This window comes from Gekko japonicus, unplaced genomic scaffold (genome assembly GCF_001447785.1).
Source record: "Gekko japonicus isolate JY-2015 unplaced genomic scaffold, Gekko_japonicus_V1.1 scaffold520, whole genome shotgun sequence".
In the NCBI taxonomy this organism is placed as follows: domain Eukaryota; kingdom Metazoa; phylum Chordata; class Lepidosauria; order Squamata; family Gekkonidae; genus Gekko; species Gekko japonicus.
In genome coordinates, this window is record NW_015169188.1 from 875,111 (window position 1) to 897,311 (window position 22,201).

Here is a 22,201-nt window from a genome sequence, read left to right on the forward strand (position 1 = left end):
AAGAGCACTTACTGACCTCGAAATAGCTGTGGAGTTATAACAGATAAGGAGAGGTACTACCCACTGACACATTGTGTTCTCCCTTGGACTGCAGGAGCTGCGGAGCCGGGGAGGCGGACGCTGACCGAGTGGTGGAATTCCGAGGGTGCTCGGACGGACCGCATCGATCAAGGAGGAGGATCGGTTGGGAGGCGGGCCGGAGAGGAGATTCCAGGTCGGAGAGTGGAGATCGGAGCGCCGTGCGAGTGAGCGGATCGGAGGAGGACGGAGTGGAGCCCTGCAGAGCCTGCGCGCGAGTGGGTGGAGCCGGAGCCGGAACAACGGAAGCCGAGCGAGTCCGGAAGGACACGAAGAGCCGAAGAACTGACGTGACAGAGTTAAAGAGCTTTAAAGGGACAGGACTAAATAGTGAAGAGCCGAAGAATTGAGTGAAGCAGAGCAAACCTAAAGTGACAGGACTAAATAGAGAAGACGTTTAAAGCGGGAGTTGTGCTTAAAGAGACAGTTTTACCCATAGGGAAAGTAACTATACTAACTTATAGTTAAAGCAAACACACAAACGGGACTTGGTGGGTGAAATTAAAATTTATAGAACATAGATTTAACTGACTGTAGCATATAATAGGGGAAAGGGAAGAACAGGAAAATAAAGGTGCCAGAAATTGGTGAAACATAATAATATAAATCAAATCAAGAAGGAAGTGAGGTAGAAGAAGTGTCAAAATACTAATAAGCTGTGAAGCAGATATATAGGTATACTCCTGACAATTAAACCAAGGAAATAAATACTCACTAGAAACATCTATATAGATAACTACAAGCTATAAAGCTATAACAACAAATAAAAAACAACAACCTGATTAAAATTATACGAATGGCCACTGGAATTAGTGGCACTGCTGGAGTAAGGCGGACCTCTATAAAATCACCATTACAAGGCAGCATACAAAGTCAGTTAAAGATGACGACGACACCACAACTGAATATTAATGATATAAAAGGAGCAATGCATGAATGTTTAGCAAATTTTGCAGAAGTGACACTCCCACCACTAATAAAGAAAGAAGTAGAGCCGATAAGACAGGAGATGTTAGCAATGCAAACTCAGATTCAAAATTTAACGCAACAACTTAGCACAGAAACGGAGGAAATTAAGAAGCAAATTAAAGAAAACAAACAAGAAATACTTAAAATAGTAAATGCAAATAGTAAAATGGAAGATAAAATGAAAGACATGGACTCAGAGATTCAAGAAGTGATAATAAAAACAGATGATATTGAGGGAGCCCTGATGGGACTAGAAATGGACAAAGCTAATCTGATTATTAGATGCCAAAACGTGCCAGAGAGTGTAGGGGAAAATTTAAAAGAGGAGATGATTAAAAATATTTCTGAACAACTGAAAGTGGGAACAGAGGAGGAAATAGCTCAGGAACTTGATCAAGTTTACAGGAAAAACAGTTCCTACGCTAGGAAACATAAACTCCCGAGAGAGGTATATTTAAAATTCGTCAAGAAAAATTTGAGAGATAAAATACTAAAGGAAGCAAATGTGACAAAAGTAAAAATGCATGACACAGAAATAAATTTTTTGAAAGAAATACCCTGGAGAATCAGGGAAAAGAGACATCCCTATTCGATGCTGACAAATTTATTAAGAGAAAACGATATCCAGTACAGATGGCTGGTTCCAGAAGGGGTCCTATTCACCTTTGAAGGAAGAAGACAAAAGATCGATTCAATTTTTAAGGTCGAGGATTTTTTGGAACGACACGGTGCAAAATTAGGGTGGCAGAGGGAAGAACAAAGTGAGACCGAAGAAGAAGAAGAAGGAGAAGTAGAAGGAGCTGGAGAAGAAAATGAGACAGAAAAATTAGGGAAGGCAAAGGGAGAAAAAAGACAAAGATTTAAGAGAACATACTTTACCCCTTCCCAAGTTCTAACTAGATATCAACAAAGAGTAAGAGAACAGGGGAAAAGAACCAACAAGAAGTAAACTAACAAACACTAAGGAAAGATGATGGAACAGCAGAAAACACTTACAGTATTCTCAGTAAACGTTAATGGACTTAATAGCCAAACCAAAAGAAGGAAAATCTTCCATCAACTTAACAAGTTTAGAACCGAAATAACATGCATACAAGAGACACACATAAAAGAACAAGATCAAAAATTTCTGGAAAATAAAAAATTAGGCAAAGTCTTCGCAGCCTCTGATGTGATAAAAAAGAGGGGAGTGGCAATTTATGTAAAAGAACATTTGAATCCTGAATTGGTGTATGCCTCTAAAGATGGAAGAATTGTAGCAGTGGAAATTACAAGACAGCAGAAAAAACTTTTGATAATAAACATATATGCACCTAACCAGAAACAAGATCAATTCTACAAAGACTTAAGAAACTTTTTAGCTACAACCAATGAAATAGAAGTTTGTATAATGGGAGACTTTAATGCAGTGTGGGATGGAAGAGAAGACAGAAAGACCCAAACAAGAAATAGAAAATCCGGAAATAAACTACCAAATGTATTCTTAGATATGGCAGAGGAACATAGCTTAGTAGACGCATGGAGGACAAGGAATTTGGGGAAAAAAGACTATACTTTCTATTCAGCGAGACATAACTCATGGTCCCGCATAGATATGATATGGATGTCAACTACTTTGGTGCCAGAGTTAATGGAGGTGGAAATACTTCCCAACTCATTTGCGGACCATAATCCCTTAATGTTAATACTAAAAGAGAGACAGCGAAAGACAAGATGGAGATTGAATAAAAAGCTGACTAATGATAGAGAATTTCACAAGAAAATAAAAGAGGAAATTGTGAATTTTTTCAGGCAAAATATGCAACCAGAAACCCCTATTGAAATTGTATGGGATGCATTTAAGGCATACTTGAGAGGTTGCTTTATTAATCAAGATGCTTGGAAAAAGAAGCAAAGGAGGAAAGAATATGAACAACTAACGTCACAAATTAAAAAGGAGGAAGATATCTCAAAGAAGTCAGTCATCGGAATGAGAAAAGCAGAAGCAAACCTGAGAATACTACATCATCGGATGAATCTAATCTTGTCCCAAGAAATTGCCAAAAACATAGAATTTGCTAAACAACATTTCTTCGAGAACGCCAATAAACCAACTAGATGGCTGGCATATAGATTAAAGAAACAGGATGAGAAGAGGATTATAAAGACTCTTAGAGATGAAAATGGAACTGAAAGGTTTAAATCTGAAGAATTAAAAAATATAACAGAAGATTTCTATGGGAAATTATATAGACAAGACAAACAGGAAATAGATCTGATAAAGAGATACCTTGATCTCACGAATACAAAAACTTTTAATGAGGAACAAGTAACTATGTTGAACAAACCGATAAATGTGGAGGAAATTATGGAGGCAATAAGAAAAATGAAAAAGAATAAATCGCCAGGTCCAGACGGAATATGTGCAGAGATATATCAAAAATATGAAGAACAGATTACCCCAATATTAAAAGAGCTACTGCAGAACATAGCTACTACTGGAGGAATCCCCGAGTCTTGGAATCAAGCTATAATAACACTCATACATAAACCAAATTCAGATGGCCGAGATATAAAGAACTATAGACCGATTTCACTATTAAATTCAGATTATAAAATCTTTGCCTCCATATTAGCAATGAGAATGAAGACAGTATTAAATCAAATAATACATCAAGACCAAGCAGGATTCCTACCAAGAAGATATCTTAAGAATAATATCAGAATGATACTAAATATTTTAGAATATTATGAAGAACATCCAAATAAGGAATTGGCATTAATATTCCTTGATGCAGAAAAAGCATTCGATAATGTGAATTGGGAATTTATGCTCCAAAAACTGGATAGATGGAATTGTGGCAACAGCTTCTTAACAATGATCAGAGCCATATATAACAAACAATCAGCGAAAGTGCAAATTAACAATGATATGACGAGAGATATAAAAATCCAAAAAGGCACCAGGCAAGGCTGCCCTCTATCTCCTCTGCTATTTATCTTTACTTTGGAATCATTAACTGAACAAGTGAGAGAAAATACTGCAATTAAAGGATTAAGAGTTAAAGGTGAAGAATACAAATTACAAGCATATGCAGATGATTTGGTCTTTATATTAGACACCCCAATGGAATCAATTACAACCCTGATACATGTAATAGAAGAATATGGTCAAGTGGCTGGGCTGAAAATTAATCTTAAAAAAACCAACATATTAACAAAAAACTGCTCAAACCTAGAAAACGCAAAAATCCAAGAACTATCGAAAATGGAAATAGCCAAAAAGATTAAATACCTAGGTATAACGATATCAAATCGAAATATTAGGCTGGTAGAAGACAACTATAACAAGCTACTTAATGAAACTAGAAAGGATCTAGAAAGGTGGAAAGACCTAAAACTATCTATGATGGGCAGAATTGCCGCTGTGAAGATGAATATTCTACCTAGATTCATTTTTCTGGCCCAAAATATACCAATTCTAAGAAAAACAGTATACTTTAAAGACCTAGAAAAAACATGTAATAAATTCATATGGGACAATAAAAAGCCAAGAATCAACTGTAAATATCTGCAGGACAAAAAAGAGACGGGTGGTTTTGGAGTGCCAAATTGGAACTTATATTATAAAGCAGCAGCACTTGTGTGGATCAAAGACTGGGTAACTTTAGAAAATTCTAGACTGTTAAAACTGGAAGGACATGATCTAGCGTCGGGATGGCACAAATATATATGGTACGAAGAAGGTAGAACACCGAAGAATTTTACTCATCACACGATAAGGGGAGCCTTAATAGGTATTTGGAAGGAAATGAAATCAAAATATTATTTAAAAACGCCTACATGGGTAGCACCGATTGAAGCGGAAATGTTACCGACTTTGATGGAGAAAAGGTGGCAAGTCACATATGAAGATTTACTAGATGACAATGAAAACCTAAAAAGTGCAGAACAATTAGATAAACAAAAGACGAAACTCACTTGGTGGGATGTAATGCAGTTAAATTCAAGATACAACAGAGATAAAAAAGTGGGTTTCTATAAAGAGAAAAATGACCTAGATAGAATTTGGCTGTCCTCGAGTGACAAATTAATTCAAAAACTGTACAAATTATTAATGTCAGACTACTTGGTAGACGACATGATTAAAGGAACCATGCTTAAGTGGTCAAAGGATCTGCATTATACATTAGAGGCCAATCAATGGGAAAAAACATGGCAGTCAATAAAATTTATGCGTGCAATCCCATATAAAGAAAATATCTACAAGATGTTCTATAGGTGGCACTGGACACCGGAAAAGCTAGCAAAATGCTATGGCACCCCTAATAAGAATTGTTGGAAATGTAAAAGAAACGTAGGAACATTTATACACATGTGGTGGAGGTGTGAGAAAGTTCAGAGATATTGGAAAAAAATATTTAGAATTATAAACGAAATAACTGAAGAGCCAATCCCATTTGTACCAGAGATAGCATTATTAAACATGCTTCCAGAACTACACACTAAAGCTAATAAATATGTAATTATATATTTCCTTACAACAGCTAGAATATTATTAGCCAGAAAATGGAAACAAGAAGATCTACCCTCTAGAAATGATGTAATTGACAAAATGTTATCGGTAGCTGAAATGGATAAATTAAGCTTATTATTGAAAGGTACTAGTAAAGAGGTATTTGAAAAAAGATGGAAAAGATTTTATGTTTGGTTGGATAAAGAAACTATGTGTGACTCACAAGAATGACAAATGTAAATCGAGAATATGATGTATACTGAAAACTTTAAATAAACTGTTAAAAAAAAAAAAAAAAAGAGTTGCTGAGCTGAAGTAGGCAATGACAAACCACCTGTCTGTCACTTGCTTTGAAAACCCTATGGGGTCACATAAGTCAGCTTGGCTGGAACTTGATGGCACTTTGCACCATAAATAAAATCATTACTTATCCTCTCATATGAAAAAAAGAATACAAAGCAGTGATCCAAAAGTAGTTGCTCCCACTTGCTTCTTCCCTAAAGCAAAGAGCCTGTCCTAGATTTCATTCACATCATTAGAGCTGGAAGCACTTCAGAATACCCCAGGAGGTACCAGAGTTAATTTGCAAGGAATAGCCATTTAGAAATAGCTGAACTCCTCAGGGGAGGATAGTTTGAAACACATCAACATTCTGCAGCAGCCATTTTTGTGACTGGCCCTGCCTCTCTCAATACCCATTTTGTGGTAGCACCTTTCTCAAAATTTAAAAAGTGCCCCCAGTCTGTGCAAGGTAGGCCTTTCTCATCCTCAAAGCTTTTCTGATGAGAAAGCAAACTGAAAAACGGACGGTTAATTTACTACAGGTCCTATGATTACAAGTCCAGATGCTTTAATTTTACAGATGTGTGGTTCTCCTGACAAACACCTGCTTAAGTTCATATGAACTGTTTCTTCAAGAGATTGTCTAGAGATTGAGTTTATAGACACTCTTAATGACTGTGTTATTGAGCAGATGGTCACGGAACCTACCAGGGAAGAAGCAATCCTGGATTTGGTCCTAAGAAATACCCAAGACTTGATGAGAGATATAAAAGTGATTGCACCACTTGGGAACAGTGACCATAATGTTATTGAGTTCAACATTTGTATAAATAGGGAGTTGCCCAGAAAGACCAACACAACCACTTTTAACTTTAAAAGGGGTAACTTCTCTGATATGGGGGGGACATTTCAGGAGGAAACTGAAAGGAAAAGTAGAAAGGGTCAAAACCATTGGGGAAGCTTGGAGACTATTTAAAACTACAGTCCTAGAAGCTCAGAAAAAATATATACTGCAGGTTAGGAAAGGCACAAATAGGTATAGAAAAAGGCCTGCATAGTAAACAAACAAAGCAATGGAAGCTGTAAAAGTTGAGAAGGATTCCTGTAAGCAGTGGATAGCTAGTCTCAGTGAGGTTGATAAAAGGGCAAATAAAATGCAAGTCTGTGGTCACGCGGGCAAAAGAGAATATGAGGAGCATATTGCAAAAAACATAAAGACCAACAATAAAACTTTCTTCAAATAAATTAAAAGCAGGAAATCAGCCAGGGAGGCAGTGGGGCCCTTGGATGACCAAGGGGTAAAAGGAGTACTGAAGGATGATAGGGAAATGGCTGAGAAGACCTCAAATGCCAACTTGTGGATCTCCTGACAAAAATATGTAATCTTTCATTAAAATGTGCCTCCATTCCTGAGGACTGGAAGGTAGCTAACATCACTCCCATCTTTAAAAAGGGTTCCAGAGATTTGGGAAATTACAGGCCAGTCGATCTGACTGGGTAAGTTGGTGGAAACTGTTATTAAGGAAAGAATTAGTAGGCACAGTGATTAACAAAAACTATTGAGGCAGACTTGGCATGGGTTCTGTAATGGAAGATCTTGTCTCACTAACCTGTTAGTGTTCTTTGAGGGAGTGAACAAACATATGGACAAGGGGGACCCAATAGATGTTGTTTACCTTGACTTCCAGAAAGCTTTTCATGAAGTTTCTTATCAAAGGCTCCTAAGTAAGCTCAATAGTCATGGGATTAAAGGACAAGTCCGCTTGTGGATCAAAAACTGGCTAATTAGTAGGAAACAAAGTGAGTATAAATGGGCAATTTTCACAGTGGAGGGTGGTAAGCAGTGGGGTACCGCAGGGATCAGTACTTGGTCCACTGCTTTTTAACTTGTTCATTAATTATTTGGAGTTGGGAGTAAGCAGTGAAGTGGCTAAATCTGCAGATGACACAAAGTTGTTCAGGGTGGTGAAAACCAGAGAGGATTGTGAGGCACTCTAAAGGGATCTCTTGAGGATGGGCGAGTGGGTGTCAACGTGGCAAATGGGGTTCAATGTGGCCAAATGCAAAGTGATGCCCATTGGGGCCAAAAATCCTAATTATAAATACATGTTGATGGGGTCTGAACTGGCAGAGACTGACCAAGAGAGAGAACTTGTAGTAGATATCTCACTGAAAATGTCAGGAAGGAAACAAGAAGTGTGTGACTGCAATAAAAAAGGCCAACACTATGCTGGCGATTATTAGGAAGGGAATTGAAAACAAATTAGCCAGTATCATAATGCCCTTGTATAAATTGATGGTGTGACCTCATTTGGAATACTGTGTACAATTCTGGTCACCAATCCTCAAAAAGGATATTATAGCATTGGAAAAAGTGCAGAAAAGGGCAACTAGAATGATCAAAGGACCAACCTTTCCCTATGAAGAAAGGTTAAAGCGCTTGGGGCTCTTTAGCTTGGAGAAATGATGGCTGAGGGGTGACATGATCGAGGTTTACAAGATCATGCATGGGATAGAGCAGGTAGAGAAAGAAGTACTTTTCTCCCTTTCTCACAATACAAGAACTTCGCACTCAATGATATTGCTAAGTAGTCAGGTTAGAATGGATAAAAGGAAGTACTTCTTCACCCAAAGAGTGATTAACACATGGAATTCACTGCCACAGGAAGTAGTGGAAGCTACAAGCATGGATGGCTTCAAGAGGGAATTGGAAAAACATATGGAGCAGAGGTCCATCAGTGGCTATTAGCCACAAGGTAAAGATGGGAACTGTTAAGTTGCTCGCTTAACAAAGCAGTCAGAGAGTGATTCAGCAAGAACACAACTTTATTCTTCAACTCGAACACAACTCAAACACGGATCAACATCAGATAGTAGAGAATAGAACGGTTCAGCTTTTCCATTGCAGTTGTCCTGCTTTTAAACATTCTCGGCTAATATATCCACGCCCACTGTACAATTACCAACCAATGAGGTTGTCCCAATAAAGACCAATCACAAGTGTTCCTGCTCAGGGAGCTTGCTGTGAAGTGATTGGATGTTAGTTCCTGAGCTATTATTTATTTATTTATTTATTTATAAATTCGACTTTATATCCCGCTCAGACCCCCTTGTCTAGGGGGTCTCTGAGCGGCTTACAGGTCGGTGCTAGTCACCATTGTGTTCCTTAACTAGGGCCACACATATTTTGGGGTGGGGGAACCTACCAGCACCCTTATGGTGGTGGTTGGTGTTGGTCTATCCTCTTTTCTCCGTTGGCTCCGGTATTGGCGGGGTGCTTCTATTCGGCACTGGGTGGTAATTCTCTTCTGAGGCGCGCGACTCCTGCCTCCTTCCAGTTTCAGCCACGTCCTTTCCGGCTCCGCTGTACCGGCGCTCGGCGTCCTCGCGCGCTCTTTCCTCCACGGCGGCCACCCGATAGTTCATTGTCCAGCCACCAGGGATCGCTCCTCTGGTTGCGCCCGCTCGCCGCCGCTGCCGCCGTCACATTACCACGCCACGCTGTCCTCTGGAGCCGATGTCTCACCGCCGCTGCCGTTACCGACGTTCTCAACCACCACACTAGGAAGGGTGCCCCCCACCCCGCTACGGGTGGGTACCCATTTATCTACTTGCAATTACGTTGCTTTCGAACTGCTGGGTGGGCAGGCTAGTAACCTGATTGGATGTATTTGGATCCTAGTCCAGGACGAAGCTCAACATGGCAATTCAGTTAGATGTTTCACAACACTATGCATTCAATAGGCAGCTCATTGAACACATTACAGGAACTCTCAGTCTGGGGCAAGTGATGCACTGCATTCTTGGTGCTTGGGGGGGGCATCGGTGGAAGGTCTTCTAGTGTCCTGGCCCCACTGCTGGACCTCCTGATGGCACCTGATATTTTTGGCCACTGTGTGACAGTGTTGGACTAGATGGGCCATTGGCCCAATCCAACATTGGCTTCTCTTATGTTCTTAGTTTCTACCTGTTTTTCAAACATACCACAGAAACATAAAAAAGCATATGTACTGATTACCTGAGTAGTGTGTATTAAAGAATAACAGCTGACATCCTGAAAATGAGTCAATATTTTCATATCATGAAAATACTGACAGAATGTGAAAGCAATAGGACTGTGTATCATATCTGTCTTACCACATAACGTAAGAACACAAACAGAGAAAAAGCCCTCAGCAAACAAGGGAACATTCTGGATGTCACATACAAAAAGAGATGTCTCTAAAATAAACAAATGAAGCTCAGTGAATATAACACATGAACCCTTTTCAGAGACAGACCTTCTAAGCAAGATTTCAGTTAAGAACAAATATTTATGTGAGCTATAAACAGAGGTTTATAATAAAGATGAGGAACATGCACTGGTAATGCTCCCATACAGAAACTTCTAATTCCCCTTGTCCTTGGTGGATGCTTGTTTCAAAGTAAAGACGGGGAAGTACTATCAATCAATGCTCTCTCTAAGCTGTGGAGCCTTGTGAGCAAAAAATCTACTTTGTGAGTTATTGGCATTAAAGTTGTGAGTGAGTGATTCGGCTACTGAATAAATTAGTTTGCTCTGAAACCATCCTTACTGAGCTAAGACAAAAATTTGTGAGCTGGAGGCTAAAAAACTGTGAGCTAGCTCACACTAACTCAGCTTAGAGGGAACACTGCCATCAATTTCATTACATTAGCATGCTTTTCGTGAAGACTTTGTTTTCTTAAAGAAAAAGAATCTTCTATTTATAGTTATAGCCAGAGGCACTGCCTTACTTTCAGCTAGTCCTAAATAACGGGGCACCCCACTTCTAACTTGAACCAGAGACCTACAAAGTCAGGCCAAGGGAAGCATTCTCAGCCTGAACCACAGAGCAAGCCAAAGCTCTGGGAAAAGGGTATCCATTTGCAGGTAATGCAAGGCAGCCCTCCAAGGTAACCTCCAATCTCCCCCTCCACTCAGAAAGGTATGCATATGAAACGATGAGTTCTACCAGGTAAAATATCTACATTTCTGAAGGCTATTGAGGGGCCACCTGGCGAATAGCCCTTCTGTCTCCAGAACTTTACCTAGCCCTTTTGTGTGTACCTATGTCTATGTGAAAATCTTTGTCTCCACAACTGTCCTTCTTGCTCCATCCCTCAGGATACCAAGATAAACCAACCAAACATTCAAATGTTTAGCGATCCTTCCTGATGCTAATCAGGGACCCATCTCCCATCTTTTGTCTATACCTGGGAACCTATTCAACCTGCCTTGGCAGGATCATCAATGATAATCAAACCCATTCAACGCTATTGTGAATCCAGACTCTGCCCCCCTGAAACCTCATTGGTCACACCTAGGTCTTGCCCCTCCTAATGCCACACCCTCTGGGACCCCTGATTGGTCCAGGTAATCTTTTGTCTTCACCTGAGACAAGCCCCTCAAGACCTCCTATTGGTATGCATTCCAATGTCTATAGCCATCCACACACATGGCCATCAAGGTGTGCACTCAAGATGGCACCTATAAGAGAGAGGTGGGATTTCAGCGAGCTAATGGCGGCTGTGTCTCCTGGGGGCTCCCAGGAATGTGGCCTGCAAACCAGAGGTTAGAGAGGGGGTGCGAATGTGTGCACTCCCCAGGGATCCTTGTGATGGGTCCATAGTCATGGGGCACTGAGGGTCGCCTTTCCCCCGGCACGCTGCCGGTGGATTGAGGCATTCCTTTGCCCCGACGGTCTCTCCGCTGTGTTCCTGCAAGGACTAAGCTACGCACACCTCATCAAGTGAGTGGAGGTCGGGCGATAAATAAGCATATCCTGTTGGCGAGATCTACTTGATCTACATATGAAGAGTGAGTAAAGTTGAAATGAAACATCAGAGCGACGGCTTGAGTTCCTCCCCTAGCGGGAGGGAACTCTCCCCCCAGACAACAAAGCGAATTCAGAGCATCCTCAGGGGGGGACGGAGCTATAAGCAATATGGACTGTATTAAAGAGCCTACAAGAAGCGCCCAAGCAAAAGGCAAACATTCGGAATGTTTGCAAAAAAAGAAAAGAAAAGTAAACATCCCCGAAAATGGTGATTGAAAGCAGAGAAAGACTGAGATGGAATTTAACCCTCCTTCAGGAAGTGAGAGGCTGGTCAAGTCAGGTGACCTGAATACCACAGACTTTACCAAAATGTGAACTGTTATGGTGACCCCTACTGGTACAAAAAAAAGATAAAGAACAGAGCCAACAATTGACAATCTACTACATGATTCCAAAGACAAGCGTTATGAAGATGGGAGAATCCTCAGTAAGCTATAAATGATGTTTTGGGATCGGTTGCAGATTGAAAGTGAAGTAAAGTGAAGGGACTTATACACAATCTACATAAAGAAGAAAATTTGCCCGGTGATTATGGACAGACTCTCCAGAAGAAAATTAGGCCCTAAAAGGAAAGAACTGAAACTGTTTTTAAAACTGGTTAGACTTGCCATAATAATATGGACCACTAGGAGAAAAAGATAAAGATTGTAATAAAGGAAGGGGAGATGAGATAGCATATATATGATTGAGGAAGTCCCAGTTTTAAAAGGGGGGGCGGTTACCAATTGGGGGAACAACATTTTTAAAAATGAGATGCTGATGTTTCCTGATGTTTGCATTGGCAAAAATTAATTATGCTCTTGTTTGTCTCTTTGAATAGTCTGAGTAGCTGAAATGGATATAAGAGAAGCAATACACTTTTTGATCACCTTCAATGTTAACAAATCTTAATTGTCTTAAAGCTAATTTTGTAAGCAATGTATGACCACCACCTCTTGGGTTTTTAGTGGTTTTCTTTACTTTCACCTGTAGTTTGTAGTTACCCCTCCTTGTTTCTTTGTAGTTTATAGAAAATGAAATAAATAAAAAAATGGATGGCACCTATACTTTTTGTACACCCCCAGAGTCTCTTCTTTGGGCCTTCCCATAGTACATAATGCTGGTTGTTAGTGCTATTCTCTTCAAGAACCTCTGCACGTCTGGACAGGTAGTATTATCCCATAATTGAGCCCACTATTTGCTGTCAATTGCCCCTGCTTTCTTAGTTCTGAATTGCTTGCTCTTTTGGAATGCTTAGTGTGCTTGTAATTAGGGAAATTCTTTAATAAAAACTTATTAATTTACTCTTCAGATTTGGAGTCTTCCTATTGTACCAGACCTTGGTATAAATTGGTGTGTGATCCCTGGTCCCCCTCTGGCCTCCCTTGCCACACAGCTAATTTCCCCGAACCCAAACAGGCAGGCCACTGGTGGTAACAGAGTCTCATAGAAAAGACTAAAAAAACATAGTTCACTGTATTTTTCAAAAGGGTCAGAATATGAAGATATGCTGATATTTTAAAACTATATGTTTTTAAACGACTCAATTCTGTTTCACTTTCGGGGCAGGGTAAAAAGGGGTCAGGGGAAATATGGGAACATGATTACCAAATGGTGCTTTATCTCAAGGCAGTGCATGTTAAAGGACAATGGGACATCACTGCATTTTGGATGCCCATATATTGGTGGTGTCTCCCTGTGTTTAGCTAGAGCAGAATGTGTTTCTACAGCCTGACACACCAAAGGTCTTAGTTTTCCAACTGAAGGCTATACCTCACAAATAGCAGCTTGGTGTCCTTAGTATAATCTGATGTGGCAGCATATACACTGGTATATGCACTGGGTTGTCACCAATACCTGGATGACACTCAATTCTATCTCATGCTTTTGGCCGATCCCAGATAGGATGCAGAGCTCCTGAACCAGTGCCTGGAGACACTTATGGGCTGGGTGTGGGCTAATAATCTGCAGTGGAATCCTGGTAAAACAGAAGTGCTGCTGGTGAGCAAAAGGTCTGACCTGGGACTTAAAGTGTCACCTATTCTGGATGGGGTTGCACTCCCCTTGAAGGAACAGGCTTGTGATTTGGGAGTCCTGGACCCATGCCTACTTCTGGATAAGCAGGTGGCAGCTGTGCCAGGAGTGCCTTTTGCCCGCATTTGGTGGCAAATGCTGCCGCCAAGATGTTGACTGGAGTAAAAGATAGGGACCACATCACTCCAGGCTTGGCCCATCTACATTGGCTCCTGATCTGTTTATGCGCACAACAGAAAGTTCTGATGTTGATCTTTAAAACCCGATATGGCTTGGGAGCACCATACCTGAAGAACCTTATGAATCTACCCAACCACTGCACTCATCTTATGTGGCACCACTCTGGGTGCCCCCACCTTCTGAGATTAGGAGAGTGGCACCCCAGGAGACGACTTTCACGGTTGTGGCACCAAAACTTTCGTAACTTTCTGCCCAGGGAGACTCGTGTATCCCGTTTTGTTGCTCCCTTCTGCCAACCAGTGAATAGTTTTTGTTTTATTATTATTACATTACATTTATACACAGCTCCTTCCCGAAGGCTTGGAGCGGTTTACAGAGCATTCTACATTTCATTTAACTAGGGCCACAAATACAGGGAAGGGTGAGTGCCTACCGGGCACCTGAGCAGCCGAGCTATTCCATGTTGTTTCATCCATGGAGGGATCTTCTGTCTCCAGGCGGCGGTTTTTCTCGGTGAGGTCTGCTCTTTTCTTTGCAGTGACTCCTTCAGGCACGGTCTGTGTGGCGCGCGGCTGTATGACGGCTGCAGCAGCTGGTCTCCGTCCTCATAGACTCCGACCACGCTGCGTCGTCTCGTCACTGCGCCCTCCAGTCCAATCACCGTCTGGGTCACCCGCTGCCTTTTGCCGTCAGCCGCCGCCATGTTCACCGGATCTCCATTCGCCATCCGTCGCCGCCGCTTTTGTCGCCGCTTCTGCTGCACTCCAGTTTGTGGAGGAAGGAAGGTGCCCTCCCACTCCTAGGAGTGGGTACCCATTCATCTACTTGCCTGAATGCTTTCGAACCGCTGGGTGGGCAGGAGCTAGGACGAGGACTGGGAGCTCACTCTGGCCGCGGTGGGACTCTAACAGCCATTAAGGCTGTTCAGTGATATATTACTGCAGGCTTTTTACAGCCTGCGCCACCGCTCCCACATTTTTACCAGGTGTTCCCCTAGTGATTCCTACTTCTTGCCTTGTTTTAACTGTCATTTTTATGTTTTCGTATGTGTATTTTAGCTTTGGCTTTAGTTATTTTAACAATGTGTTTGTGTATGGTTTCAATGGTTTTTAAAGATGTGCTTTTATTATGTGTGTTTTTAATCTACATTGGTGGTCCTGATCAGGGCAGAACAGTGGGGTATAAATTTTATATTTATTAAGTATACAAGTATAAACCCTTTGAGAAAGATTATGATGGATATTTATTGTGCAAAGAGCTGTATGAACTACGGAGAGGCATGAGTGGATATATTATATAGCTGCAAATCTAAACTCTGGCCAATATGAAGTATGCAACCATACACAGAAGGGTTTTTAGAAATCAGTGATTGCCACAAGTGCCAATGAACAAAGCCTCTAAAATGAGTCCATATCAATGCTTAAGCATGAAATTGTTTCTGCTATTCTCCACTGTACCATGGAAACTTGAGCCACACGTAAACTGTCAGACTAACCAACCTAGCAGGGTTGTTGTGAGGAAAAAAGGAGAGCTGCTTGAGTCCCCAGTGAGTTGAAAGGCAAGGTATAAACAAATTAAATAAATATATTTTCTCTGATTCCACACAAGCCTGATAATTTTTGTCTAACAAAATCTCAATTTTTATAATGTAGAAGCACGTGCACTTATAAAAATGGGTTGAATCCTACCATTCTATTCAGCCACCGAATGATGTGTTGCATCCGTGGGATATGTTGCCCTTAGCCGAGAGCAGCTGTACACTACAACACAATACCTAAATGTCTTAAGTCCACAAACTGCTAATTGTAAGGTATGCCACAATTAAACAGAATTGTGGCATACCGTACAATTAGTTACTTCTCAAAAGCTGAAATGTGTACTCCATTCTCCAATAGTTCAAACAAACAACTGAACTGTGAGAAATAAATGTGTACTTATTTCAGTGGGGCAGTTTTTTGCTATGATATTCTGTAGCTGAAGCATCACAACTCACAAACAATATGTGGCAACATCTGCAGTGAAAAAGATGTCACTGATTATTCCAGAAGGGGCATACTTTTCTGTTAAATCTCTATCAATTTCAGCTTCAGTCTAACAAAGGGCACCTTTGTTTCACAAGTAACAGATAGAAGTACCTAACTGAAATATGTCCTTAATGTTCGTGCCATAAAAGGTAACACCCCCCCCCCCAAACCCTCTATTATTAATTGGAAGGAAAGCTAAGCAGCTTAGATGGGAGACCATGAAGGAAGTCCAGAGTTGCTACACAGAGGAAGGCAATGGCAAACCACCTCTGTTTGTCTCTTCCCTTGAAAACCCTACAGGGTGGCCATAAGTCGGCTGTGACTTGAAAACACTTTCCACGACATCACCAAATGTGTTAAATATAAGTGGCTTATAAACACATTAGCAACCGGTGCGGTGTAAAAACTGCTGGTTAGAGGACCTCCTGTCAAGAAAATGACATGTTTTCCTTGAACATCCACAATGTACGCCTATGGGAATGGAGCGGAGGAGAATGATGTAAGCCACTTTAGGTCCCCAATGGGGAGAAATGTGGGGTACGTATGAATTAAATAAAATGCATTACACTTCATCCATTGCAGCTTCCAGTTCTGCAGAATCTGCTGAAAACTATCTCAGCACCTATCAGAAAACACACAGGTGGACATTTCTACCAACTAAAACTCAGCCCATTTCAATGAACAAAGCAGTCTGGTGTGGTCATTTAGTATTGGGAGCTGAAATTGACACACCAGTTTCACAGCCTTCTTCCCAAACTGTAAAGCTGGGTCTCTCCCCCCCCCCCATGCCTTTTATTGATGCACTGAGAAGTTTGTTTGGCATAGGGGTCATACTTCCCCGTCTTCCAGTGGTCTCTTAAAGCTCAGCACTGGAAAATTGAAAGAGTTGCCCAGTTGCTTAGGCAACCAGGTGAATGCCCCTTTCTATCATCATGCTTCAGCAGTGCCCTAGAAAAACAAGGAGGCATCTCTGTGTTGCCTATGCAACCAGGAGATTGTTCACAGTCTTCAATGCACAGTAGAAAGCATGTTTAGATAGCAAATGTAAGGTGCAAAGGCAAAGCATTTTGTAACAAATACAGTTCTTTCCTGAAATTCTGCTGCAATACTTTAGTTAAGTTCTGGTACAGAAGTCTTTACTTGAAAGTATTGTTAAAATCCATATTCTCTGGCAATGTATAAAACTACACAGCACTTACTGAATACACAAAATACAGTTAGATTCATATAAACACTAGCATACAGGTGATGTACAAAAGCCACCCTCACCTTGTAACAAACTGTTTCCCAGCTTAACACTTCATTAAAGGAGGTATTATACAAAGCCTGTGTGAGTAAAAAAAAAATACTCTTCCGGAAAGAGTCTACGCTATTTATTTATAGATTGACAAGCTCATGATGAAACAGAAAACACCACTTCTACACAACTCAGCCAAGCATCACCAACATTACCTGGTTGGTAAAAAGTTGGGGAAAGTTCTCTGGCGACTGCTCTGGCAATGTCACACTCTTGACGGGCAGACTGGCCAGCCTGGTCAGCAGCATCGGCTTTAGCTCTTGCATGTGCAGTTCTGTACATGGCATAAAAGAGTGTTGATGAAATAAGTTCCTTTCTTGTAACTCACACTAATTATACAATATTCCTGACTCTGAAAAATAAATTATAAACCTACATCAGGGTATAAGATTATGGTCCAGGTGGATCTCAAGAATCTTGGAACTAATTACTATAACCATTTTCAGAATTAAAATATTTTGTCACTTTTTATCCTGCTAAGTTTGCTGCACAAATCCACAGGTTGATCAGGCCTGCTGTATCCACTGCTGTAGTGGATGCAATAGTGGCTCACTAAACTGTTAGCTTTTGCTGCATGCCTTGACAGGAGGCCTGTCAGTCACCTGGTAAGCTACAATACAATTGCTGAAGGGCTGTATTTGGCTTGGCAGATTGCAGGTTATGCAGGCCTGTGGTACATGCATTTGAGTTGAAAACTGATATGAAATCTGGACAAAATAACAGCACTGGGACATGCATCTGCTTGTAAGGAACAAAGATCTAAATTAAGTGCAAATAATATTTTATACCTCAAACACTTCTTCCATTTCTCTTCTGGAAAGCAACAGAAGGTAAACCTGACACACCATGATCAGTAAATGATCAGCTTTAGGAGACACACTTCAACATAATTTTCAATATTATCTTTCCCATTAGCAGAACCATATGTACTCTAGATTATGTGACTTTTTTGAATTTATTGTTTAAAAAGTATCCAGCATAGGCAAACGTTGAATTAGACTCCTGGTTAGATGTCTGAACTAGAAAGGGATTAAAAAGTAATACTGTTCAAATAAAATGTGATTACAAAGCTGCCCAAGCAATCTCAGACCTTTACAAACCTATAAAAAGTTGTGTTAACAGAAAGGAACAAATCCACGATTTAAAGGTTCCTAGCCATCAGCTGAAAAAATGATGAAGTGCTTTTGGATGATTGCCACTCCAGTACCAATTACTGGCTTGGATCCTATGACATTATTCCCCTTCTGCTTCTCTCTGGTCATTGTGGAGGCTTTCATCCACTGTGGCGCTTGCTTTCTCTGCTACTAACACTTCCACTTGTGCAACATCAATGTTTTTCAAGTAGCCTTTACACATGCACAAGTGCTACTGGGAGAAATGAGTACTGCAGTGAAGGAACTCCCTGAAATGGATGGAGAGAAGTCTGAGGGGAACAATGTTACAGGATCCAAGCCTCCGTCTTCAAGGGGAGCAAACATAAGGTAAAGGTAAAGGTTCCCTTGCTCGAAAGCCAGTCGAGTCCGACTCTAGGGTTGCGGTGCTCATCTCCGTTTCAAAGCCGAAGAGCCAGCGCTGTCCAAAGACATTTCCATGGTCAAGGCGCACGGAACGCTGTTACCTTCCCACTGAAGTGGCACCTATTTGTCTACTTGCAGTTTCTTGCTTTCGAACTGCTAGGTTGGCAGGAGCTGAAACTAGAGACGGGAGCTCACTCCGTCATGCGGCAACTCGGGTCTTGAATTGCTGAACTACCGACCTTCCACAGCCTGCAGTTCAGCATCTTAACCACTTGAGCCACTGCAGCTCCTGGATACAAGGATAAAAATCCTGAGAAAACTGACCCTAAAGCTACCACTTGGAACCCGTCACTGCAGCTGTGTTCTTAATGACAGAGATGGTTTCTTATGCCTTCTCTCTAAATAAATAACATCCATCCATGTTACAAGCTATTTTCTCTCTCTTTACTGTACTACTATGTATGTTCGGCCCAATGTGCATTTCAATCAGCATGACAAAGCTGAAACTCAAAAGCACAAAAGGAGAATTCAACTACCATTAACTGGACATTCTGGACAGAAGGAAACTGTAGAAAAAAGTCTGGATGTATTCTGAGTAGAAGGACTCTCTTCTCAAGGTCCATTCATACATTAAATTCACACATGCAAGTATTCTACTTCACCAAAACTTTAACTCTCGAGAAGCATCTTTTTGCTTCAGAAATATATTGGAAAGATTAATACACTTTGATTGTTTACAGTTTCATTCTTCCAGATGATTGATTTTACATTTCTTTTGCTTTAGCTCCTGTACTGCTGTTTGAACCTACTTTCTGCCATTAGCACATACCAAAACACTGATGGGATATATTACTATGATGTTGCAGTTAACCCAGATGAACCCAACTATTTCTGGATATATAATAGAGTGCCAGTGATGGAACAGTACAATCATACAGCTGACTTCTCCAACAATATTCCAAAAAGGAGTGTAGTAGCACGGTGCAGATGTGCTGCTTTTATATCCTATGCTACTCTTTGTGTGCCCTGACTTGGATAGCCCAGGCTAGCCCAATCTCATCAGATCTTGGAAGCTAAGCAGGGTCAACGCTGGCTAGTATCAGGATGGGAGACCTCCAAGGAGTACCAGGGTCGTGCTGCAGTGCCAGGAAATGGCAAACCACCTCTGAACATCTCTTGCCTAGAAAACCCTATGGAATCACCATAAGTCAGCTGTGACTTGACGGCACTTTACACCACCATTACCATTCTTTGTGTAAATTATACTGTTCAGCATAATATGGCAATAAAATACACTAACTTCATTTTATAAGGTAATAATGCCTGCAAATATACAAACATCAAGCCTAATGCCTTGTCTGATGAAGTACATTACTGCTACATAAAACTGGATATTACTACTATATAAAATTTGATGCCATGCTAAAAGAGACAACCTGCATACTTTGTAAGGGAGAATGTAATGATATGAAGAAAATCAGGGCAATGTAAAAGTGGTATAAAGAAATGGTTTGCAATGATCATTCATCAATTTGATGCAAACTGTACTAAATAAAATATTAAGTATTACAGACTAAATAGGGCCTTTATTTGTGCTAGTGTGAAGGAGCCGATGTGGCAGGAAAACACAAGCCTGATGTTTTATTTATCCTTTTTTTGCATTTCTTGTTGCCTTATTCACTAATAATGTCAATCCATGGCCTAAGTAACAATTTTTTTAAAAAAGGAAGAATACTTGTTTATTGCTAACCAGAGATACATCTGATTTCATAAAACAGCAAATGAAAACACCAGAAATACGTATAAGCTCCCCAACAAGAAGTATATACATACATGTAAATAAACAGTAAATGCAATAATACACATTTAATAAATGTGTTTGCATATAAAAAGGTAAAGGTTCCCTTGCTCGAAAGCCAGTCAAATCCGACTTTAGGGTTGCGGTGCTCATCTCCGTTTCAAAGCCGAAGAGCCAGCGCTGTCTGAAGACGTTTCCGTGGTCATGTGGCCGGCATGACTAAACGCTAAGGCGCACGGAACGCTGTTACCTTCCCACTGAAGTGGTACCTATATACACACATGTATATCAATGCTTTTTGTTAATACAAGTTTTCGGATACAATACAGATGTAATGCAGTCTTAACAGAAATCTCTCTGAGGCACCATCCTTCAGTATAACAGGGAGGGAAAAATAACTTTCACCTGCCTCGTCCTACAACATAAAAATTACTTATTTGTTACCCATACAACTGAATAGTTTCAAACACTGTCCTACTATTTATTTATTAGACTTCTATCCCGGCCCGCCCTTCCACATGGGCTCAGGGCAACTAACAAGAGGCAAATGCCATACATAACAATAAAACCAATAAAACAATCAGGTTACATTTTACATTTAAAATCGGTGCTCACAACAAGATTTCAGAGCCCTGGGCATGCTTATTAGAAGAAGACTAGGTTTTTGTAACCCACTTTTCTCTACCTTAAGGAGTCTCAAAGTGGCTTACGATCTCCTTCCCTTCTTCTCCCCACAATAGGCAACTTGTGAGGTAGGTGGGACAGAGAGAGTGCTGAGAGAACTGTGTCTGGCCCCAGGTCACCCAGTAAGCTTTATGTGGGGAATCAAACCCAGTTCTCCAGATTACAGTTTGCCACTCTTAACCACTACACCGCACTGGCAGTCTGCCTTCTTTCTTCTCATCCACAATGCAAATCCCTTGGTAGGGTGGGAGGGGGGCTCTTGGTAGTTGGTGATTCGATCCTTAGGAAGGTAGACAGCTGGGTGGTGAAACCGCGTACTGACCGTAGGGTGACTTGCCTGCCTGGTGCAAAGGTAGCAGACATTACGCGTGTTTTAGATAGGCTGGTAGATAGTGCTGGGGAGGAGCCAGTGGTCGTGGTCCATGTTGGCACCAATGATGTGGGGAAATGCAGTCACGAGGTCCTGGAGGAAAAATTTAGGCTGCTAGGCAGGAAACTCAAGGCCAGGACCTCCAAGGTAGTCTTCTCAAAAGTGCTACCAGTACCACGTGCAGGGCCAGAGAGACAGGCACAGATCAGGAGTCTCAGTGCGTGGATGAGACGATGGTATAGGGGGGAAGGGTTCAAGTTTCTCAGGCACTGGGATACTTTTTGGAACAAGAGGGAGCTGTACAGAAGAGACAGTCTCCACTTGTCCCAAGAAGGAACCAGGCTGCTGGCGCTTAAATGCAAAAAGGTGGCAGAGCAGTTTTTAAACTGAATATTGGGGGAAAGCCGACAGGAGATGAAAAGTCTCTGGTTCGGGATGGCTCATCTCAGGGAGATGAGGGGGTAGCTGTTGCTTTTCTACAGGGAGGTGGATTGGAATTGTCCATTGAGACTATGGCTAGTGATATGGACTGCCTGACAAGGTCTCGAGATAGCAAGAGGACGGTTGCAGGCTTAACTTGAATGGGAAATTATAGGTGTTTCTATACAAATGCTAGAAGTGTCCAAGTTGGAGTGCTTGGTGTTGACGGAAAAAATA

At 41.2% G+C, this 22,201-nt stretch overlaps 1 protein-coding gene across 2 annotated transcripts in view; it reads right to left on the minus strand.

Moving 5' to 3' along the window:
• The window catches only part of JPH1 (junctophilin 1), a 113,639-nt gene that overhangs the window by 25,281 nt on the left and 66,157 nt on the right, over positions 1 to 22,201 (minus strand). For both annotated transcript variants that reach the window (XM_015416208.1, XM_015416207.1), the window contains exon 3: positions 17,331 to 17,449. In XM_015416208.1, the coding sequence (XP_015271694.1) occupies positions 17,331 to 17,449 (119 nt within the window). The remainder of the gene's footprint in view (positions 1 to 17,330; positions 17,450 to 22,201) is intronic.